The 24,410-nt window shown below is 37.4% G+C and overlaps 3 protein-coding genes across 3 annotated transcripts; 2 read left to right on the plus strand and 1 right to left on the minus strand.

Annotated features, from left to right (window-relative positions):
• The first annotated feature begins 152 nt into the window (after positions 1-152).
• LOC137726095 (uncharacterized) lies at positions 153-2,825 on the plus strand. Its single transcript, XM_068464965.2, has 5 exons — positions 153-1,158; positions 1,259-1,316; positions 1,532-1,615; positions 1,912-2,047; positions 2,306-2,825. Exons 1-5 carry the CDS (start codon positions 531-533, stop codon positions 2,576-2,578), a joined length of 1,179 nt encoding a protein of 392 aa, XP_068321066.1. The 5' UTR covers positions 153-530; the 3' UTR covers positions 2,579-2,825.
• Positions 2,826-4,907: 2,082 nt separating this feature from the next.
• On the minus strand, positions 4,908-7,272 carry LOC137725481 (small ribosomal subunit protein eS4). Its single transcript, XM_068464184.2, has 5 exons — positions 7,098-7,272; positions 6,523-6,600; positions 6,228-6,408; positions 5,965-6,062; positions 4,908-5,540 (listed from the first exon to the last, which is right to left on the minus strand). The coding sequence occupies exons 1-5, from the start codon at positions 7,098-7,100 to the stop codon at positions 5,106-5,108; spliced, it is 795 nt and encodes a 264-aa protein (XP_068320285.2). The 5' UTR covers positions 7,101-7,272; the 3' UTR covers positions 4,908-5,105.
• Positions 7,273-12,938: 5,666 nt separating this feature from the next.
• LOC137725560 (galactan beta-1,4-galactosyltransferase GALS3) lies at positions 12,939-16,274 on the plus strand. The gene is made up of 2 exons (XM_068464286.2): positions 12,939-14,467; positions 15,684-16,274. The coding sequence occupies exons 1-2, from the start codon at positions 13,233-13,235 to the stop codon at positions 16,027-16,029; spliced, it is 1,581 nt and encodes a 526-aa protein (XP_068320387.2). The 5' UTR covers positions 12,939-13,232; the 3' UTR covers positions 16,030-16,274.
• Positions 16,275-24,410: the final 8,136 nt, after the last annotated feature.

Raw genomic sequence — 24,410 nt, forward strand, 5'->3', positions numbered from 1 at the left:
TTACATATTAGTAAATGTGTCATTAATCTCTTTTAGTTACAGCTGATATCTTAGTCAAGCTAGGCATTGGTTCAAGTGTGTTTAGCATATAATCTTTTCAGCCAGCTCAAAAGAGAGACAATGATTGGTTACTCTCATGTACCGCACTCTCCAACTTGGGATTGAGGACGCATGGAGTCTGAGCAGTAAAGGCACAAAAGTGTGGGGAAGGAAATAAAAAAAGGGTCCCTGAGAAGGCTGGCAGTGGCACCGCTATCCCCTCCCCACACACCCCTTCTTTTGCTTCACCAAATTTACAATTATAATCCCTTCACTCGGTTAGGAGGTTGTCACTTTCACCATCACAATGGGGCAATAGGGTTATTTATGGCATACCCTAACCCACCCATGTTACAACTTACCCAAAACCTGCTCATTGTCCCCACTTTTTTCTATAAAATCCTCCCACTTCATCCCCTAAACCCTACTTAACTTCTTCACCTTCATCATCATCAAACCCTTCATTGTTAATCTTCCTAAGATCATAAATAATGTGTTCCGCGAAACCAAAATTGCAACGAAGTGCTAGTGTCTCTGCAACGTCAGGGAAACTAATCAACCGGCGTCCGGTTCTCCAGCCAACCGGCAATCAATTTCCCACCTTGGAACAAAAAAAGTCTCCTAAAAAAAGCTCCCAAGAAACTAATGTTCCAATTCCTCTTCCTTCACCACTTCCAACTAATAAAACTAAGGAAACTAAGGCCTCACTTTCTCCTCCTATCTCTCCCAAGTTGCCTTCACCTCGACAGCCTGCGTTTAAGCGAGGTAAAGATCCCAATGAGCTGAATTCTAGTGCTGAGAAGGTTGTAGTGACGCCTCGTTGCTCAACCAAATCGACAAGTTCGGTGAAGAAGTCGAAGAAATCTAGTGGTGTTGCACCTTCTGCCGAAAGTGTTTTGAAGAATGTGTCGTCTTTGATAGTAGAGGCACCAGGAAGCATAGCGGCAGCAAGGAGGGAGCAAGTAGCAACAATGCAAGAACAGCGAAAGATGCGAATTGCGCATTATGGAAGAGCAAAGTCTGCCAAGTATGAAGGGAAAGTTGTTCCTCTTGATTCTTCAGCTACAAATGATTTCGGTCAAGAGCAAAGGAGATGCAGTTTCATCACCCCCAAGTCAGGTACGAAAACTTAGCAGAAGTACTTGAAGTTTAAATTTCTATAGACAAATTGTTGAAGTTATCAAGTTAACAAAAAGTTGAAAAACGTGTTTGCTTGCAGACCCAATATATGTTGCTTACCATGATGAAGAATGGGGAGTTCCTGTCCATGATGACAAGTAAATCTCTCTCTCTCTCTCTCTCTCTCTCTCTCTAACACACATACACGTTTGCAGCTATGGAAAATATGTACAAATAGAACCAGTCATAATATTCTAATTCAAAATATGATTGAATTCCCCAAGTTTATTTTTTATTAAAAATTGTAACCAGTTTTATTTGAACACAGTCCCCTTGGAGCTAAACAGCTAACTTTGCTTGCTCATATTTACAGTATGTTGCTTGAATTGCTACTATTAACTGGTGCTCAAGTGGGATCGGATTGGACTTCAGTCCTAAGGAAAAGGGAAGCATTGAGGTGGGTGTGATTCCAAAATTCCATTACTCTTTTCAAGTTCTAGATATATTAATAATATACTTGAGACATTTTGTGATAAAACCTTGTATTGAAGTCTTAACAATAGCTACTCTGTGTGTACAACTTTTCTTAAATAGTCTAGACTACTCAGTAGTACGGATGATTTAACTGAGAAAATACTATTTTTATTTATTTTCCAATTTAATAGATATAAAACTGGACTACCTAGTAGTTCGGATTATTAAAGACTTGCCATGTTTGTAATCTTAACTAATCATAAGTTTTTCTTTATACAGGGAGGCTTTTTCAGGGTTTGATGCAGATGTTGTGGCTAAATTTAGTGAAAAAAGAATAACATCAGTGAGTGCTGATTCTGGCATAGATATTAGCCTTGTTCGAGGACTTGTTGACAATGCTAAGAGAATTCTTGAGGTATATTTAATACATTATTCATATTTATAAGTCGGGAACTGATTTTTGCATTTCTGTTTTTCTCTTTTGCGCTCAACAGCTTGAACCTCTCTTTTTTCTAACCATTTGATAAAGTAATGAATGTAAAAGTGATAATGAAAGTAAGAAAATCACTTTATTTATTCGTCGTTATATAAAGTTAAAAAGAATGTGAATAAGAAATTTTCGATGTAAATATGATGTCTTAATCAACTTCTACTGTTTACACCAATTTTACAGGTAAAGAGGGAAATGGGATCATTTGACAATTACTTGTGGGGATTTGTGAATCACAAGCCAATATGTACCCAATACAAGTCATGCCACAAGATTCCTGTTAAGAACTCCAAGTCAGAGGCCATCAGCAAAGACATGGTTAGAAGGGGTTTTAGGCATGTTGGTCCCACTGTAATTCACTTCTTCATGCAAGCAGCTGGCCTCACCAATGACCACTTGATCACCTGCCCAAGACACCTCCACTGCATCCCTTCACCATCATCACCCATGATTTGATCACAATAATACATGGAAAGTTGGAAACACACTTATGTTTGCTTAGATGGCATGGAATAGCTAGGAGGATCCAAATAAGCATATTCTCTAATTAACTCTAGATATTTGCTTTGTAGTTTGTAATACGGTTGTTGTGTGTATCATATTACGTAGAAATTCTCTGTACATGACGTTTGTTTTTTGTTAAATGATGAATTTTGTACCGATAATATAAATTGACGTTAATTATGAACGCCAATTTTATCTACCAACGTTATCAACAACTTATCAACAGTTCAGTTTTTAACGTCATCATGTCCAAAGAAGAACTTTTAGTGGGAGCTTAAGTGGGCTTGTGAGATGAAATAGGGGCATATCGTGGATGATAAGCTGTATGTGCTGGCAGCCAAGGGCAATGGCTAAGTATATGGCTATGGGATGAAATAGCTTTCAATGGTTGTGGATGGCCGCCACCACCACCTCCACCGCTATTATTTGCTTTGCTTTTGACACGATTGTGAGGAATAATCCGTGCAGGTAGGACTGTTTGGCCCAGTCCTTACCATATCCAGGACCATGATTTATCCATCTATCTAATCCTATCTTTCCACTTAAAGTGCATAAGTATTGTCAGTTCTTCCCTCAGAGATATGAAAGCTGCCTACGTGCACAAGCACAATCACCATGCCCTTTTACCAAAAAATAAAAAATAAAAAAACCACCATGCTCTTAGTTCTTATATTTTTTAATTATTTATGTTCTTTTTTCTAGATTCTGACCTTTTGGGATACTTATCTGTATATGTTTTCACAAAATTAAGGTTTTGACTTGATATTCTAACCTAGTTTAAAGGAGATGCTAAGAATTTTCTCGCTCGAATATTTTAATTTTTTCTTCTCGGCTCTTCTTTTTGTCATGCTATGTTTTTTTATGATTGAAATCGTCTAATTTTTAAGTCACTCTTTACATATCAACCATATACAAAAATCAACCAAATTAGAAGTCTATTAACATTAACATAGTTAAAATTTCAATGTTTAAGTGAAAATAATAGACTGTTTATTTACTTGATAACTAATAGATGACGATTAATCAATATTTTGCACATATAAACTTTTAAGAATGGCTTAGTAAATAAACAGATTAATTAGATCATCGTGCAACACTGCAAGATAAGAATGTAGCTAGCGTTATTGTTAATCTAAACAACGTAAAGGAGAATTGACACACTCGAGCGACATTCTTTCTTTAATGTCTTTTCAATCCTTGGTACTCTTTAAGCATCTTCTCCATGTGCCGAGTGATATACTTTTCTACTTTTCATGTTTCTGTTGTCTTTGTGCAGAACATTGCATATGGATGCACATATGTTATGATGGCAGTTAATTTATGGCTGTAAATATTTGCAGCTGTGAATCACAGGTAAAGTGGCATTCGATGTCCGATGGGAATCGAAAACCATGGACTTGGGTGGACCTAAAGTTCGGTTGAAATTCCCAAAACTCACACCAACAAGGCAACAACATAGGGTTCCCTGCTTCTCTACTCGTTACCTTTTTCTCTTGAAGAATCTGCTTCCCAAATACAAATAGTTTCCCTGAAATTACAGAACATAACTTTATCCTGTGGCCATCTTTTCAAGTATGTGTCTTTTTATTCAATCGATGTCTACCTAAACTACTCTAAAATACGAGGAATCAAACTCTAATCGAAACTACAAGGAAGTTGAACTCGAATGCATAAAGAAAACACGTAAACTCTAGCTATGTTTTTGGAGTGGTAATCTCAATACACTCTTTTGAAGAGGTAATCCTTGTGCAAGACTCCCAATTTATACAACTCATAAATCATAATAAAATGCACGTTCATCACCCCTTGTCCTTTCACGATACTTCGAGCGAGTGTGATGCTCATATACAGAAATCAAACAACTTGAGTTTTAATACCTGTAACACTACCGCCTACACTACTGCATGTTCAATACATAGATATCACTCGAGGATCCAACGCATGTACACTAGTGTGATTTAGAATATGTCGGCTGTTACAGCAGTGATGAAACCCGAGTTCAACTAGAGTAGCGAACCTGGAAAGCTTAGTAGTTAGGAAAGCTGGAGTAGAACACAAATTGGATAAGCGGATAATGTCATTTGTTCACGAATTCTAGGCGGTTGTAGAGGGATTAAGCATTCCTTTGAACGCAATGAGAAGATCTTGGGTAGAAAGTAGCTCCCCAGTAGCTCAACTACAATTTGGTTTTGTAGTCAGCGTCATATTAAATGTTATGAAAGTTTATGACTAAATTCGATTCGTTATGAAAGTTTATGACTAAATTCAGACACAACCCAAGTGACCAAACAAAAATTACTTCAAAATAACATAAGCATAATGTGTGCAACAATTAAAGTTATCTGTATCAAGATGCGAAAGGGTAGAGACAAACAAAACAAAATTTGCAGCATAATATCCAAAGCTAATAGGTAAACCACTACAAAAACATAGTTGAAAATTGTCAATTAAGTTTAAAGCTTGTTTTCGACGCGACTCTTTAAGCAGTGGCTGTGGCTTGCGCTGCTGCTCTCTTCTTGGCCTCTTCAATAATGGTAAGCTTAATACCCTTACCCTTAGGAAGGCTTATCCATGGCTTGGTCCCCTTGCCAATTGTGAACACATTGCCCAACCGGGTTGCAAACTCATGACCGCTGGCATCCTGGACGTGGATAGTCTCAAAGCTTCCCTTGTGCTTCTCCCTGTTCTTGATTACTCCAACACGCCCTCTGTTCCTTCCTCCGGTCACCATGACCACATTGCCGACATCAAACTTGATGAAGTCAGTGATCTTGTTGGTCTCCAAGTCCAACTTAATGGTGTCATTTGCCTTGATGAGAGGGTCTGGGTACCGGATTGTTCGCCCATCATAGGTGTTAATATATGGAATGCCTTTCTTTCCAAACTGCACAGAGCGGACCTTGCAGAGTTTAAACTGCAAGAGACACAGAATCAAATATCAGCACATTAACACATGAATTTTAAAACATAAAAAATCTGGAAGCATGTATTATATTAAAGCATAACTTTCAATATTTGTTGACATTGAGTGTATATACAAACTTAAACTGGCAATTAAATTAGGCAGTCATCCACATCGAGAACATTTCTTCAGCCAGCGAACATTAAATGGTTCCATATATTTTCATCAAGAAAAAAATTAAAGCAGGGGACATGGTATTATTAGCATGTATGCTTAGATTAATTAATTCTATGAAGAACAAGATGTTTAGGTGCTGAATTACCTTGTACAGCGTAATAATTTATTCATATCTAAGGACTATCAATTCAGAAAAGCAATGTTAATTGAACTATAGAAACCACCATGTGACAAATGCACGAGGATTGAAAGAAATGACCTTTGCTTCTTCATCCCTGATGGAGTGGAGACGGAACCGACCCTTGGTGTCATAAAGGAGACGGAAGTTCTCATTTGTCTTGGGGATTGAAACAACATCTGAAAAAGCAAATAACAATGCTCACAAATCGTTCATTTCGAGACAAACAAGTCATAGATGAAAAGGATTGTTCAAATAAATATTGCATTGTTGATATAACAACATGAATACCGGTTAAGACCCCATTGAAGTAGCAATATATCAAAGAAGAGTGTTGTGCATACCCATGAAACCAGAAGGATATGTCTTATCTGTCCTCACTTTCCCATCAACGAGAACATGTCGTTGCATCAGAATGGAAATAACCTCACGGTATGTCAGAGCATACTTCAATCGGTTACGCAAGATGATAACCAATGGCAGGCACTCCCTGGATTTGTGAGGTCCAGACGAAGGCTTGGGAGCCTAAACAACATAAGAAACGCACCATATTTTAAATTAGTCAATTACCGCGTCAAATACCAACCATTGCACCAATTCAGATCAAAATGAACACTTGCAAAGAGAATTTTAACTTACAAATGCACCGCCAAGTTTGTCGAGCATCCAATGCTTGGGGGCATTGAGCCTCTTCAAATGTTTCTTCAAACCACGAGCCTGTTGCACCCAAAAATTAAAAATTAAAAACAACCCCACTTCAACATTGTAACAATAACGCGTACCAATCAAAGAATTAGCAATTGATACGATGATCCAACAATACAATTACGGCCATATCGATAACGAGCAAAAACAGTGGTTAAAATACATGTTACGACATCCAAAAAAATTAGATTACAACGTCTAAAAATTAAAGATTTTTCACTCCGAAGAACCGAATTTAACAATTATCCATTAACTCTTGTAAAAAAAATAAACAATGACCCATAAAGTTTCAAGCAGAAAAAAAAATCAGCTAAAAACAAGCAGCAGCAGCAGAACTAGGTTCAAAAGATTGATTCAATCCATATCCAATGGAGATACATTACACAAGTTGTAAAATTTATTGTTGCATCAAACGTGTTGCAGAAACCGCGTAAATCAAAGAGAAACGAACAGTAGAAAAATTCAAAGTAAATCCACGGAAAGATGTCAGAGAAAAATGAAATACCAACCATGTCGTTAGATTGATTTCAGGTGAACTCCGCAGACCTCCGCCGCCGCTCCTTCGCTGCTCCCGAGTCCGAAGTCCGAAGTCCGAAGCCGCTCGCGCTCTCTGTGATCTGTGGAAACTACAAACTCTCGCAGTCGCAGCTCTATATACCCCCTCCTGTTTGTTCACGAAACCCTAATGAGCTCCCGCTTTAGGGCTCGAAAATGGGCCGACTTTTGGGCTTCAAATCTCTACTTCTTTTTTATCTTTTGGGTTAGGCCCGGTTGGGATTACATTCGTCTTTTGACTTCTGGTATTGGATCTCGGACAGGTCCATTATTGTTGGCCCAATAACATAATAAATGATCCAGTAAAGGAATATGTAGAGGAATAAAGAAAAATCCTTAATTTTTCTAATAAAACACCGTCACGCGGTGTGATTACATATTCTACTTTATAAATTATTACATGTGTTTTGTTTTATATTCAATCTAAACGGCCAAACATAAGCAGACAACGTGCGTGTAGCAAAAATGTGTGTTAAGATCAGTTTCTAGAAAGAAACTAGGTTGCAATGCATAAGGGAAGTCAACCTACGAGCACGAAACAACGTGGTACTGCTGCCCTTCTCCAAGTAAAGGTAAGGTCTTTCCTTCCGTTAGAATTTAACTAGAATGTAAGGAAATTGAAAGAAGTGCAGAAATGGTGAAACGCGGTTTTTGGCATCAAAGAGAGCCGTTATCTACGATAAAGCGGGGGTTCAGACTTGGCGACCGAGTTCTTGCCACAGGAGAGGAAAACAGGGTCAGCTCAATGTTGAATTGAGAAATCATATGAGCGTTGTTTTCCATCTTGAAAAAAATGAATATGCAATTGTTTCTTTTCATTCACAAATTGTGTTGCCAAATGACATGACAACTGGTTAATTAGTTTGCAATTGCATATGTTCTGATAATCCTGATGGAAAAAGTACTGGGTTTTCACCTATGCGCCCTGAATTTGATACTTTCCCCTTCTAAATTATTGTAGAAGTTTCAGACCTCCCCTCCGCCTCTCCTTAATAATAATAAAATTAAATTAAAAAATTGGTTAATTAGTTGGAATGAGTTAACATTAGGACCTTAAGCAAACCTATTAATTAATGTGATAATGTATATTAGTGGCAATGGCAAGTCGTGAATTGTGGGGAAAAATGAATTGACATCACATGGAATGGAAGTCGCTTGACATGTGTTAGCAGCCAGGATTCCGGGGAAGCAACAGAGTCACAGTCTCAAATACTATGTAACATCAACAATCCCTTCATCTTCTAACTTCTAAATCAAAACAATTAAATTAAATACTAATTCTTCCACGTATACATCTCCCCAAATACGATATTCCCTTTATATTTAAAAAATTATTATCAGTATTCCAAAAATCTTATTTTACATTCCAAACTTTTTATATTAAGAAAGAAAAATACGAAGAGTGTAGAATGAAATTTTTGAATATCAATAACACTTCCCTATATTTAAATAATAATTATAATAATAATAGAATGTGAAAATAAGAATTCATAACCTGTAAACTGTAGCAATGGTTTACGTATATTATGCTGAGCTGTTCTTCTATACATTATTTGGTTTATTGTTCACGACAACGACGGTGCCAAAATATATTTTATTTTTAACTTTCTTATGTTATCGCGGTTGAGGTGGTTAATTTGGACTCAAATTGTGAAAATCTTAAGGATTTTCACATTATAGTCGTTCATCGTACATCATGCAGTCGGAAATCATTTTTAATTTTTAATTAAAGTTAAATACAAATAGTATTTAATGAAAACTAACCGCACAATGTACGATGAACGGCTAAGATATGATGATCTTTAGAATCCTTACAAAGAGAATTTAGAAAGGATCCTCATCCGGTTAATTTATTCTACAAAATGCAACTTATGGTCTAAAACAGATCACTTGCTTTCACTCTACTTCCTTCGTAAACTTATTGATAATGTTAAAGAGATTAAATTTCTAAACAAAAATTTATAAGACAAATGATATCGTTATTAATGATTGAATTATTACTTTACTCGTTGATCTCCAGTGTGGGCATAACACATCCTTAAATAAATAAACAAATAAAGTTTCGAAAAAAAAAAAAAACAAATAAAACACTAGCTGGTTACCCAAGGAAACTTGTCTGTCAAATCTCGTTCCGCGTGGGAGTTTATGCCACGCGTTAGGCCACAATGACGAAACAATAATCGATAACAATAAAAATATTTTATTAGGAAAAACCAGCGTGGTCCTACGATCCGATGTCGTTTTAGGGAAGAAGACAGCCCACAATCATAGGTGGCTTTTTGACAGCGTCGACATACTGATTTAAAATTTGTGGAATCCTACACGTGTCACATCCTTACCATCCCTCTCAATCCCCCTACCACCGACGCCCCTAACTCCTATTGTACTGTGCTGATTAAACCGCCACCATATTTCTTAGACAATTTTCATGGCGATTAAATATGTCAAACTACAGAGTCGGTCCAGTGATTAATTCCCCATTAATCATACTGATAATTTAGTACAAATGGCACTTATTGGCTTACATGATATCATGTGAAAGTTTCGGGATCTGTACAACGGCTCACTACTAATCACATCAATATCATTCTCAACTCAATTACAATTACAATATAATAGGTATAAGGTTTTATCACGTTATGTGAGGGTCAATCACTGTATAATTAAGACCAAACTATTCATTACACATATCATTTAACTTCATTAAGTTTTTCAAGATGGGATATGTTCAACAAACATATATTATTAAGGATCCGTTGATAACCATTTTGTTTTTTTGTTTTTTGTTTTTATTTCACTTTTTGTGTCTGATGTTTCAGAAAATACATAGGAAAGATGGTGAAGGATGAATAAAGGTGATAGGATATATACGAAGAATGAATAAAACAAAATTTCGTGAAAAACACGTCAAAATATGTTTTGATCTTTTGTTTGTCGCTTTTAATATGTGCGTTTCCTTATGAATTTCTTTCACATCTCTTCCATCATCAATCATTCACCTCTCTTTATCCCTTCTTTGTTTGTTTGTATTTCTCCTATCATGAAGATTGAGAACGTAAACTAAAAATCAAAAACCCAATATTATAAATAAATAAAAACCATAAATATATTAACAACTCAAAAAATAGTTCATAATGTGTTTTCAATACTCAAAAGTCAAAACTTTATAAAGTGTTTTATGCAAAATAAATCTAAAGGGAATTTAACATGCACTTATCATTAGGTTTTCTTTTTGGTAATCGTCAATTTAAATGAATGATTAGGTTTAAATAATGATTAGGTTTTTTTTTTGGGGAATTTAACATGCATTTATCATTAGGTTTAAATAAATGATTAATCCTCAATTTAAGTCAGAGTAAAAAAAAAAAAAAAAAAAACTGCATGACTTTTTTTTGTCGAAAAGGAAAATATTATTAAACTCGAATAGAAATGTTTATATATCAGTGGTCATAGTGTTAAACAAATACTCTGTCACATTCAGATCCGAGCCCCCATCACATCCCAGGCTCGACTCCACCGTAGCACGACATTGTCCGCTTTGGGTCTCAACCACACCCTCACGGTTTTGTTTCTGGAAACTCATATGAGAACTTCTCAGTGGACCATCCATCATGGGAATGCTCTCGCCCCTTTCTCGCTTAACTTCGAAGTTCCTACGGAACCCAAAGCCAGTGAGCTCTCCAAAAGGCCTTGTACTAGGTAGAGATGAGAATATACATATAAGGCTTACATGATCCACTCCCCTGGACGATGTGGGATGTAACAATCCATCCCCTTAGGGGTCTGATGTCTTCGTCGGCACACTTCCGTCCAGGGATTGGCTTTGATACCAAATCGTCACATACCAACCCAGGCTCCACCACATCCCAGGCCCCGCCTCTACCATAGCACGATATTGTCCGTTTTGGGCCCCGACCATGCCCTCACGGTTTTGTTTTTGGGAACTCACACGAGAACTTTCCAGTGGGTCACTCATCCTAGGAATGCTCGCTCTCGAACTTGCTTAAATTCGGAGTTCCTATGAAACCTAAAGTCAGTGAGCTTCCAAAAGGTTTCGTGCTAAATAGAGATGGGAATATACATATAAGGCTTACAGGATCCACTCCTTTGGACGATGTGGGATGTAACACACTCTGACTCAAAAGCGTATCATGAATTAAAGCCACCCATACATGATACAAAAGACGCCACTAAGTGCGCTGCCTTATTACAACCTCCGGGAGCCAAAACAAACTTTACCGACCTTAATTGCAATTCCACGCACTTTATATCAAAGAGGAGACCTTCAAAATTAGCATTTGGTTGAGTGAATCCATTAATCATATCCACAAGCCCATTAGAAGCCGTTTCCACCTGGACGACATCAAATCCTTTAGCCACGCAGGCCACCAATGCTGCCCGTATTGCTTCTGCCTCCCCCATTGAAACTTCCTACAAAATCCCATGCCACCCACCCAAATCCCCCCGTCTCGTTTCTATAAACCCTATATCTTCCGGCTCACCCCAGTGTTTTGCACAGTTTCACGGCATCAATGGGTTCTACGACTACCTTGTCAAAGACCAAGCTATTCATACATTTCCAAAGCCTCCATAATCCACACACCACCCATCTCATTATTTTCCCATTTTCCTCCTGCTCTTCATACCGACTAGACAACCGTTGATGAAAAATCTCATTTGTTATTAGAAGAAAATCTTTTAAAAAATCACGAGGTTGTAAAAAAGAGAGCATAAAACAAGTTGTAAACTCTAATTCGGCTAATATAGTTTGCAGGTAACTTACGTGTACATATTTATCCTTTATCATTAAAATCTGATACACACCTAAAGAGCCGTTTGTATATATATATATATATATATATATATATATATATGCAGTTTTTTTAAACCATATGAAGTGTCACCAATAAAAAATAAGAACGTTAATCAGCACTTAAGTAATAATCCAATCATTTGGTTTAGAAATTTGATATCCCTCAGATTACCCATATTAATTTGGCTATTCTTTTGTATTTTTTTTTTCTTTAGGGAAAAAATTAGCAATAATCACTCCACTGTGGTTTCCGAAAACAGCAATCATTCTTTTAAAAATGGAGACCGACTAGGGAGTTTAGATGCTCAAGTAAAAGCAACTTATAAACCATCATTAGAGTTGATTAGGGCGACAATTAAGACAATTTTTATTACGAAATTTAGTAAATTACACCCCGAGTTCAACAATTAAAATAAGAGCTCAAGTAAAGGCAACAAGTTCGTTTTAGATATTCAACCTAATGCATGATTTTGGACAAAAGGATAGATTTTGAGGTTTCTAATTTGATTTTTAGGAAGCTTTAGAGTTGGATAATTTGGTTTTCCGTTCCACAAGGACCTGGTTATTCTTTCCTAGTTGATTAATAAGTTTGGCATTTAAATAATATAGAGCTTGTTTGGTACTGCTTTTAAAATTACTGAAAGTATTTTTTGTGAATTTTCCAGTGTTCACTTGTATTTTCATGGGAGATTGATCTAAAAGTATTTTCAATCATTTTAAAGGCATTTACCCTCAAGATTAAGTGGCAATAGGTTAATTATAATAATTTTAGTACCAAACACGTTGTTACAAAAACGTTCCATTTACAAATAAAGATAAATTTTATTAGATGATAGATTTGTTAGATTAGATGTTAGATTAGGAAGCCAACAGAGTTCAAATTTACGTCGTTATGTAAGGACAACACTGGTAACTTGCGATTAACTGGGTTTTCACTTTACATTTCTTTTCTATTTCTTATTTTACTGCTGCATTATTTGGAGGTCTAGAGAGCCGTTGCAATCACCAATTTCCCAAAAAAGTAAATAAAATTTCACCGAACCGGCAGAAAACCCAAACCCTCCTTATTTCCTTCCCTCTCCAAACAATTATTCCCTAAAATAAAAACATTATTACAAAAATTCATAAAATCATAGCTGGAAAGAACACACACGCAGTCGTATATATACACCCCAAAAACAAGGGAATTGCAAACGACACTGAGAGACAGAGAGAGAACTTCAACTTTTTCCTCTCTCCTTCTGGTTCAGTAGAAACGAAATCTCTACACGCATTAATGGCGAAGGAGAAAGCAGACAAGGAGAAGAAGCTGTTCGTCGGAGTCGTCTGGAACTACGCGGCCGAGCTGAAGCTACTACTGATGGCTCTGTTAATCCTCTGCACATTAGCTACTCTTCTCCAATTCATCCCTTCCCGCTTCACCATCTCCACCTCGGATCTCCGCTTCTGCATCTCCAGAGTCAGCACTCCCGCCCAAGTCCAGGCCCTTGCCCAAGCACCGGGCCAGTCAGATATAGCCACCGCCACCGCCGCAGCTGCAGCACTACTCTCTTCGCCAGCACCGTCATCAACACCATCTTCCCCGCCGCCTCCGTCACCGCCACCGCCGCCATCTGTTGAGCTCGACAAGGTGCTGGAAAATGGCGTCCTCAAGCGTGCCTTCAACCCGTACGGCTCCGCCGCCTACAGCTTCATCACCATGGGAGCTTACAGAGGCGGCATGAACACTTTCGCCATTGTGGGCCTGGCCTCGAAGCCTCTCCACCTCTACTCCAACCCCAGATACGAGTGCCAGTGGATCCCGAATCTCAATTCGACCCGACCCATTTCCTCACTCGCGTACAAAGTCCTCCCGGATTGGGGCTACGGCCGAGTCTACACGGTCGTGGTCGTGAACTGCACATTCTCCCAGCCCATCAATGCCGACAACTCCGGCGGTAAGCTTCTCCTATTAGCCACCACTGATGGCGGCGGCGACCGGAAGTTCAACACCACCGACACAATCCAGGCTTTAACCGAAGAACCCAACACTTTAAACCCCGGAATCTTCACCGCCCGGCCTAAATACGACTATTTATACTGTGGCTCTTCGTTGTACGGAAATCTGAGTCCCCAGAGAGTGAGGGAGTGGATTGCTTACCACGTCCGGCTCTTCGGGCCCAGATCCCACTTCGTCTTCCACGACGCCGGTGGGATCCATGAGGAGGTGCTGGAGGTGCTGAAACCATGGATGGAGCTTGGATACGTGACGCTGCAGGATATCAGGGACCAGGAGAGGTTCGATGGGTACTATCACAACCAGTTCATGGTGGTGAATGATTGCTTGTTCCGGCATAAATTCATGGCGAAGTGGATGTTCTTCTTTGATGTGGATGAGTACATTTACATGCCTCCCAAGAGCAATCTAAAGTCGGTGCTCGATTCGCTGTCGGATTACACGCAGTTCACCATTGAGCAGATGCCCATGAGCAGCAAGCTCTGCCTCCTTGAAGATTATCACAAAACTTACAGGTACCCATCTCACCACCTTTTGCTCTTAAGTTTCTCTGTGTTTTTACATTTTCCGAATTGGGTTTGCTGCATTTTTTAGATTCGAGCGATATTCTAATTAATTTAATCTACGAACGATATTCTAATTAATCTAATCTACAAATGATATTCTAATTAATCTAATCTAAACTACGAGAATGCGAATTCAAATCTGTAGTTTATATTATGTAATGTGAGATTTGTCTGTATTCTAGTTTCTGGATTTCAATTGGTGATTGGGAATTGGATTCTGACATGGTTGCATGAGATGTTTGTCACCTTTGCTGTAAATTGCAATGCAAGCATAATTATATGGTTTCTGTGAATTACATTTGGGTGATTGTTTCCTGCGGTGGGTGGACTGTTTTGCAACTTTTTACACTTTGATGTTGAAAAAAATGTAATTTTTGATCAAGTTGTCTGTGCGCATGAAATGTTTTTTGGCACATTCCTCGGCTTTTGCCAAAGGGTCCTCCGAGTCCTCCTCCTCATTCATTTTTACTAGGGCCGGTGCGTAGTGGTGGAGGTTGGGCTTTGCACTTTGTTCTAAAGTGATTGTTTTTTTATTCATGAGGAGGACCCCAATTATTTCTTTTAATAACATTTTGACCCATCTTTCTGAGAGTCTTGCTTTTGTTGTTGTGAAGGTGAAGCATATTTTCTTCAATTATTGATGTTCTTTTCTTCTAGGGGATGCATGTGATCCCAATTATCAAAATTATATGTTAATTATGGTTGCGAAAAATTGGTCCAATTTTTGAACATAACAATATGTTTACGCTAACAGATCAGGATTTTAGGCTAATACATAGAATGAGCATGCCATAATAATATGGTATCGAACTTTCGGAAATTAATTATATATTAGTTAATTAGTTAATCTTAAGATAATGAACTGGAAAATCTTGATGACCAAATGATGTTGTTTATGGAAATGAAGAATGGTTAGTGAAGAAATGAATCAGTTGAGACAAAGAAGTTTTGAGAGATTAAGTAAGATTAAGACTGATGTTGACCATTGACAAATTAAATTAATTAAAGTCTTGAGAGATTAAGACAGTTTTGTTGGTACTTAAAAAAGAAGGGGATTTAAGTTTTAACCCACAACAGAATTACTAACGGGTAAAATTTACCCATTTTTTTAATAAAAGTATATTCTGTGTTCACATGCTGATCCGAACATGTTGTGATGCTGCAGGAAATGGGGGTTTGAGAAGCTTGTGTACAAAGATGTGAAGAGAGGGATACGAAGGGACCGCAAATACGCGGTGCAACCGCGCAATGTGTACGCCACGGGCGTGCACATGTCGCAGAATGTAGCGGGAAAAACAACGCACAAGACGGAGAGCAGGATCCAGTACTTCCACTACCACGGAACCATTGCCACTCGGGGGGAGCCCTGCCGACGGCTGATCAACGCGACCGAGATCTATGTTGACAAAGTACCTTATGCTGTGGACACAACCTTGAGAAGTGTCGCTGGCTCTGTGAAGAAGTTTGAGCTCAGGATGATTGGATCCAGGTTACAAAACACCAGACAATAAGGGGCACACCATTTTCCCACTTTTTTTTATCCCCTTTATTTTTATTTTTTTATTTTATTATATTTTCTTGTTGGTTTTTTTCTATGTTAATGTTTAATTTAATTACAGTTGTAGAACAGAAAATTCTTTGGAGGGTTGAGAGTTCTTCCTTGTATTATAGTTTTTAGTAAAAAGGTATATAATAGTTTTCAGACATGTCACATGGTTTGGAGTATAAATAGATGGGAATAATAGCACATTCTCACGTTTCACCTTCTCGGTTCTTTTACTCATTTTATAATATTGTTTAATGACCGGAACTGTTCATTTTTTAGATCATCTTTAAATGTTAACTCCGCTAAAAAATAAACATAATCAAAAGTCATTTAATCATTCGATTAATGTTGTCAAAATTTTAGTGTTTAAGTGAAAAACATAATTCGTTTATTTATTCGATACCAATTAGATGAATAAATTATTTCGGATTTAGTTATTTATTGTATGAATGATCTGTAAAGGAAGATTTTCAAAGTAAACGGTTCCCAATCAAGAAGCAATATTTCAAGAAGAGAAGGGAAATTAAGAAGGTAAAACGAGAAAATTTGAATACATTAGATTATGTTATATTCTTTTTAGTATTTAATTCTCATAATTTTTGATATTCTGATTCTTTTTATTTATTTATAGTAATTATTTAGTAAATAATCAAATTGTTTGGGATGCACTGTCGGTATGAGGAAGGGACCACAGGGCACTGCAACCATTGATTGGAGGCTGGCTTTGGTGGCAAATTTGCTTTTTTAAGGGTCCTGTCCTTGCTTTGCTTTATTTGCTACCCCTCACTTTTAATATTTGTCCTGCTGGATTTAGGATGCTTTTTTAGATTTTCCTTTTTCTCTTGACCAGATAGATAAATCCATGGATTAAAACAAGATTAACAGAATAATTAAACATGGTTAGCTTTTTACATTTCCAAGCATTACATTTTATGAGGCATCCGATGTTTAAAAAGCATCATATTGTACAATATTGCATAGTCCAAGATAAGGTAGATTTATCTTTTAAACGCAGTCCGACTTTTTATATGCAAAGATTTATCTCTCTATGCTCAGAAGTTTGGATGCCGATGTTAAATTGTGATTTGTTTGCCATGTAATTTCTGTAGCTTTCAAAAAATTATAATAACTTTGTGTTAGCATTGTCCTAAAAACTATATAGCTTATGTGACGTGCAAGCTGAAATAACTAAGAGTTAACTACGTCATTCGGTGACTTTGCTGATGCGGGTGTGTCAGTTTGTTACTGAGTTAGGCCAGATGAATGTCTTGAAATATGATGGATGTGGTGAAATGCGTTGTTGACTCTTGAATTGAGGAACTTCAGCCGATGAACAAACACTCTTAGCCTTGGGTTCTATAACGTGAAGACAAGATTATGCAAATCACTGTGAAGTTCTAGGTCTTCTGCATTGGATTAAGCACCATTAACTATATTTGTAAAAATATAGGTCTGCTGAATAGGTATCTGTATGGGCAAAGATTCTCAAAGGAAATGAGTGTCTTTATCATAAAAGTGGTTTGGTCGTCTGAATATCAAGCTCTAAATGTAACCTGAAATATATGATCAGAGAACACTCCACTCCACCGAGGAAGCTGATGAAGTGACATCTTTTAGCGAAATAATCAAAGGCTCTTCATCAGCTGAGACAATATTATATGGTTTCATTTCTAACTACATCAATATTTTTTAGGATAAAATTTCACTCCTACTAGGCTAGCAAGTGGTTAAGTTGAAGACACTATTAGTGTTATACTATTCAACCTGTCTCTAAAACTTTAACACTTTTTTCGAGGAAGGATCCTTTTCAGATCCTCTTTTTGAGGATCTAGAGGATCCTCCAATCACGTCCGTTCATCGTACATCGTACGGTCATAAATCATTGTAAATTTTTTTTATTTAAAATTGAATATAAATAGTACCAAACGAAAACTGGCCACACAATGTGCGTTGAACGGAAGTGATTGAAAGATCTCCGAAATCCTCACAAAGAGGATCCGAAGAGGATCCTCATCCTTTGTCAATGGAGTCTACTAAAGACGAATCTACATGATGGATCGTGTATATGGACCTTTCCTGCCAAGACAAGGATTATGGTTGCTTTGGTGACGAGAAAAGAGTGTATATGTGTTTTTGATGATAAACATGTACACCGTGTATGAGTTTTGGAATGATTCAAAATGACGACCTCAGAAGGAGGTGGTGGGGAGCTGCACATGTATGCCTCTACTTTTAACTAAGAAATGGACAACGTAAGGAAAGAAGTGCGAAAGGAGAGAATGAATCAATGGTTCGGTGGAGGAGTGTCCTTTCTCTAGAGGACTCCTAATGAATCTATGACTCTATGACTCTATGCTACTTTAGACTTTTCGTTATGTTTGTTTTGCTTGTACAACAATGTTTAGTGAGTTGGAATCTTATAAAATAGAATCGTAATTCGTATTGCGAGTCGAAAAATTTTAGTTCAATAGAATCGTGTTTCATTGTTGGTTGAAATTTATGGATCTTATGAGTTTGATTATGCAAAGGTACAGATCTCACAACTATTAAACTCACGCCACACTACAAATAAAACTGTATAAATCAAACTCAGGCAACATGATTTTTGTGTACGACAATTGAACTCTTAAATTTTTGTCGTGTTCCCTTCTTATTATTCCCTCTAGTTTCATTTTCATCGTGCAATATAATTTGATGACCAAATAAATGGATCGAATCGTCAAATTATGTTACGAAATGAAAACAAAACAAATGAAAAGATAAAAGAGAAAGTAGCTAACATTTCACTAATACAAAAAATAACGAAGACAATGATAGAAGGAATAGTTGAAAGAAGAGGACTTCAGAAGGTCCAACTAGTCGCATGGATTGATAAATAATAAACACAAAAATAGCCCCCTATGACTCGTGGAGGCAACATAGAGTCCCAATTGAACACCGCTCCATCCTCCGTCCGTCCTTGTAATTTAAACGAAGAAAAATTAATTAATCAATGCCACATTAACTGAGTAGGCTTGTCCATATTTTTGGCAAACTAAAAAAATTATTGGGCTAGAGACTTTGGGGTACGAGAGGGTTTTCAGTGTGGTAGAACACAGTCTAGTACATTAAGTATCATAATATAAGTAGTTAGATACTTTAAAAAAAAAAAAAAAATTTCAACCGCTTGCATTATAAAACTTAGTATATCGTGTTATGTTTTCGGCACAAAATTCCTTGTTGGGTACGAGGTCCTAGTGTCTCGAATGCTCGCATGCTTTTGTGAATTTTTAATTAAATATGATTATTAATATAATATATAGCATATATGTTAAGGGGGCGTTTGTTTGCCCTCACTAAGTTGGACTGGACTGGACTGGACTAGCTATTAGTCCAATACTGTGTTTGTTCCATGCTGGGACTAACATTAATGAGACTAAAGGGGATTAGCATGGACAAAACCCTTCACTAAGAGGTCTTAGCGAGACCCCCAATAACCATGGGACTAGCTAAGACTATCTTCTCTTTCTCATCCTCGTCATGCTCAACGACCACTCTCGACAGACTCCTCGTCATCTCCGGTCACCTAGATCAATCATTAACTTTCCGACTCTCTTTCAGATCCATTTCACAACCAACTTTCATACAAAATATACCAAATTGAAGCTGGGAGTGACAAGATTACGATTTTACTTGAATCGAGGCCAAAATGTGGTCGAATGTGGCTGGAAAATGGCCTGGAAGTCTCGGCCTGTTTGGGCTTCTTCAAATCCATGATAGATTCGAGCATTCAAAGCTAAGATCTCGGTCCAGGGATGGTGATGAATTTTTTGGCGGTGCTAACTTCATCCAATTTAACGAGGAAATGGTAGGAAAAAATGAAGAAAAAGATAAGATCATAATAAAATATTAATAATTTATATATTAAATAATATAATATTATAATTTGTTATTATCCAGCTTCTTAGTCCAATACTGCACCAAACGCTTCACTAAGTTAGTCCAGTTTAGTCTAGTCTAAACCAGTCCAGCTTAGTCCTTGAAGTTAATCCAGTCCGAGATAGTCCAGCGCAACAAACGCCCCCTAAAATTTTAACTCATTTAATAATATAAATAGTGTGATAAGTATCACCGTCACTTTAAAATTGTAAGCAAAAATATTCATGTCCATACGAGTCTAAGAATGTATGAGAAAGTGCCAGCTTTAAAGGGCTTTTTTTGCAAACTAAAAGAATTATTGGGGTGGGTGGGGAGAGTGTGGGGTAGGGGGTCCCGGTGGCCCAAATGCTTGCATGCCTTTGGTAATTTTAAATTAAATGCGAGCAGTGATTATATGCTTTATACTATATAGTCTGTCGATATATATGTGGTGGAGGAAGAATGTCCTTTATGAGACAAATGAGTTCGTTGCCGGTGTTTGTGTAGATAATTATGACCCATGAGGGGCCGCTTCTACCTCACTCAATTCAGCAGCTCCAAGAGTAACGCCGATGAAAGTTGAAAACTCAACCCCCTCAGCGCCCCTTTTTCAAAGTATACAACCATGCAACCTTAATTAATGGTCTTCTTAATGTTTCTGCATTATACTGTGGTCCAGTTTTTTAATCATACTTAGTCTCACTGCTAAGCCTCCTCATTCTTAATTACATTCCTTTTGATATTTAATTCCCGTCTTATGGAGAATGACTTACATGAAACACGTTCACTGTTATCACGACATTCCATTATAATAAACAATGAAATATATAGGGTTTCTCAACACATAGTTTTGTATTATTGGATCGCCACGACGCATACGAATCTGTTCTATGTAAGTTGCTCTCCTTGACACACTCCAATCGGAGTTGAGGCATGTTTGCCGTCACCCGAAGGTGACGTAACCAAAGTGTGAATGATGTAAAAAAGTGAATAAATTAAAAACCGAAACTAGAACTTATTTAAACTAATAAAGTAAGTGCGTAGTAGTGGGTAGAACCCATAAAATACAAATGTTCAAAGTATAGATGACAAATAGTGTAGTTGAAACTAGTTAAGTACTTAATACACAATGGTATAAGTTCCTACACGTAAATAGAAATATGACGACCAGCAGGCCTCGACTTTGATCGGGGTGTGTCACTCCTCCTTATATGCTTTGTGTTTTATAAGGAAAACAAGATTTTATTGTTTAGTCAAACAAAGTGTAATGATGTCGAGCACAAAATAAAACGTCGGATACAAGAGTAGATATTTTAACCACATGACATGAGCTTAAAGCACCTTGCCTATCCTCATATGATGATTTGGGTGTTATTGTTTTGTTTAAGAAAAATAATAGTTGTCAAATGCTAATAATACTATTAGTGAATCATGACTGTGACAAGAATCTTGTTATATAAATATAAAAAGATGTAACAAGAAACTGGCGGTGGAGGTTCTAACCCAATTTTTCTACATGGAACTACAATTTAACAAACCATAAGTGTTTTCAGTTATTTTAAAGGCATTTTCAAACAAGCTCATAGTCAGGAGGGCAAGTTTGCCTTCAATATATTAATTTTGGGTTATTTTATTTACTGTGTTATTAACTTTTTTGGTTGTAATATAAGAGTACATGAGTATTTTATGGACAAATTTTGTTTTTGTTCAATTATTTGAGAGTGTGTGTCTGTCCCTCCCCATGCAATTTGCAAATATGAGGCCCATGAGGAAGCAACGGCGGATGTTTGTTTGTATTGTATAGCAGCTGGCACTGCCTCTGCATGCTTAGCTTTCAAATTCCATGATGTATTATTACCAACTATTAATCCAATTATTAATAACGGATTCTTCTTGATCAATAAATAACAACAATAATTACATGTTGTGACTTGTGAGTTAGGTAATCATAATATCTTGTAACGTTAATTAAATCATGAAAACCATCACCATCACTAAGGTGATCTACTACATGTCGTATGAAAAGTCGTTTGATTGAACAATTCAGACAGTATTTATGTACGATTCGTGTTCATATGGTAACACATTGGCTGTTAGCAGACGGAAATCCATATTTCCATCCCTAATCCACCACTACGCCCCTAATACTCATTTAACTTTTGTGGTGAGAATCTGCTGAGCAATATCATGAATTTCAAATACGGTTTCTATACATGCCAAGATATAACGAATTTCTGGTACCGATTGAGACTATACAGCCATAATATATATAAAGAAGGTTAAAAATCGTGGTGGTGGTGGGGACACGCATCACATGAACACATGTGGAATTGAAATGGTGTACGTACCAAACCCATGTCGGGTTTTACACTTGTATTGGCCTGTCAAGCTTCAACTGTAAACCCATGTAGCCACGCTAACACGAAAAAACTTACATTCTGCGTGCACATTTTTTACGGTTTCTTTACAAATACTGTGTTAGTTAAGTCGCACCAATGTTATGTAAAAAGAAAATAACAGTAGCATTATAGGATTTTTTTAGAACGGTACGTTAACGATGTGTATGTATCATGTAAATTGTTTTTTAGGTAAAAGAAGGGAAGAAGAAGTTGAACATGGACAGTTATTTTACCAAGTCTAGGAATTTTCTTAGAAGCATGCAGCAGCATTTGTACGTGAACACGAAATTTACCAAAGTCGAGGATTTTCTTTTATTTAGAAGGTTGGGAGGAAGGTAGGTCTCTCATTTTGTTTCCATAATGTGCATGAGATGTTTACATTACTATTGAGTCTTGACTTGACGCAGATTGATGTAACTTTCGAATTGTGTCATTGAATCAGTACAAGAAGCCAATAATAATTTCACTTTCTAGCTAGTTCTTGGAGCAACGTGTAAATGATAAAACGAAAATTAAAACAATAGACGGGAATATGTAATGGGATATGTATGTATAAGGGGGATTCTGGCGCCGTGATGAGTGTTTTTTCATATGTAAGAGAAGTGATTGAGACATTCCCACATATACAACACTTTGGATTTTTTTGTTTATGTATCTGGCAATAAATTAAACTTATTAAATTAGAGAATAACTAAAAACAAACAAGACTTATACTAGTTCTGCAAAACTTTTGCATACGTCCAATTGTGATTTCTCTAGGTAGAGAAATCACGGCTTCTTTGATTAATAATAGAATACACAGTACTTTTGCAAACCTTAGAACTAATCCTTCTTTTTTCTCTATTGTGATCTATATTTTTTCTCTAATGTAATGGGATATGTCTGTATAAGGGGATTCTAGCAACGTGATGAGTGTTTTTTCATAGGTAAGAGCAGTTCTACCATGGGCTATTGCCTGATGGACTGGCTCTCAAACAAGGCCAGAGAGCCTGAGTGGGGAGGTCCAGCATGTGTTGGTGATGGAGTCCAAGCGGGCCCTAGGGAGAGGCCCGACAAGAGTTGCTAGCTCAAAAGCCCGAAGGCCATGTGATGCAAGGCTGACGTCAGGGTGATGTTAACCACGATTTAAAACATGGGTCATCGAAACCCTCGAGGGAGAACACCGGAATCAGGAAGAGGTTGCCAATCACAGTGGCGGTGCAGGGCAGGAACCTGTAGGTCTGCTCGCAAGTGGAGTCCTCCGCCGAGAAGGGGTTGTTGAGAGTGAGGTAGGGCGCAAAGGTGTGGGACCGGTGGTGGTGGTGGACTCTATCGGAGATTACATCGGATGATGTTGATTGGTTGAAGTCGGAAATGAGCAAGTGGCCTTCGTGGGCTTGGCCGCATAGGACCAGGAGGAGGAGGAGGAAGAAGGACATGTCAACGGGTTTAGACATGGCGGCAGGCGGGTGGGTTCGATGTTGCTCTCTTTCTGCTTTGAGGAACAAGAATGACCTGCTGATATTTCGATCCAAATCAAGTACAAAATCCGCAGCTTCCTCCTTTGAGGAAGAAAACAGGGAGAAATGGGGGAGAAAAAGAGAGCGGGGAGGGAGAAGGTCGGTCGGAGAAAAAAGGGAAGACAATGAGGGAAATGGGAGTGAGAGAGTGAGAAGGAAGAAGAAAACAAAAATGGTAAAAGTTTCGGGAAGAGATTGGAAAAGATAAATTAATAATATAATATTAATTTATACAAATTAAATAATATAATATTAATTATAAATTAAAAAAATACTAATATTTTATTTCCAATTGCAAGGGTTATTCAGCGTAGGGGTGGAGATGCAAAAGGCAATTACTGTTCATTAAGGGCAGTTACTGTTCATTAGGTAGATTAAACAGTAAATAGCCCGGGGGGGGGCCTTTGCAACAGTGGAGTTGCTCTAAGTTAAGTGATTGAGACATTCCCATAAATACAGCACTTTGGATTTTTCTCTTTATGTATCTGGTAATAGATTAAACTTACCAAATTAGAGACTAACTAAAAACAAACAAGACTTATACTAGTTCG

This window comes from Pyrus communis, chromosome 5, assembly GCF_041283825.1.
Source record: "Pyrus communis isolate YQ-2024b chromosome 5, ASM4128382v1, whole genome shotgun sequence".
NCBI lineage: Eukaryota > Viridiplantae > Streptophyta > Magnoliopsida > Rosales > Rosaceae > Pyrus > Pyrus communis.

What these genes read in the sequence shown, in the direction of transcription:
- LOC137725481 (XM_068464184.2), bottom strand. An exon ending in ATATCCTTCTGGTTTCATGG is followed by an intron (nt 6,063 to 6,227) that starts GTATGCACAACA and finishes TTGCTTTTTCAG; the next exon opens with ATGTTGTTTCAATCCCCAAG. An exon ending in TCAGGGATGAAGAAGCAAAG is followed by an intron (nt 5,541 to 5,964) that starts GTCATTTCTTTC and finishes TGTCTCTTGCAG; the next exon opens with TTTAAACTCTGCAAGGTCCG.
- LOC137725560 (XM_068464286.2), top strand. Translation starts at nt 13,233, where the DNA reads ATGGCGAAGGAGAAAGCAGACAAGGAGAAGAAGCTGTTCGTCGGAGTC. An exon ending in GATTATCACAAAACTTACAG is followed by an intron (nt 14,468 to 15,683) that starts GTACCCATCTCA and finishes GTGATGCTGCAG; the next exon opens with GAAATGGGGGTTTGAGAAGC.
- LOC137726095 (XM_068464965.2), top strand. Translation starts at nt 531, where the DNA reads ATGTGTTCCGCGAAACCAAAATTGCAACGAAGTGCTAGTGTCTCTGCA. An exon ending in GTTCCTGTCCATGATGACAA is followed by an intron (nt 1,317 to 1,531) that starts GTAAATCTCTCT and finishes TCATATTTACAG; the next exon opens with TATGTTGCTTGAATTGCTAC. An exon ending in ATGCTAAGAGAATTCTTGAG is followed by an intron (nt 2,048 to 2,305) that starts GTATATTTAATA and finishes CCAATTTTACAG; the next exon opens with GTAAAGAGGGAAATGGGATC.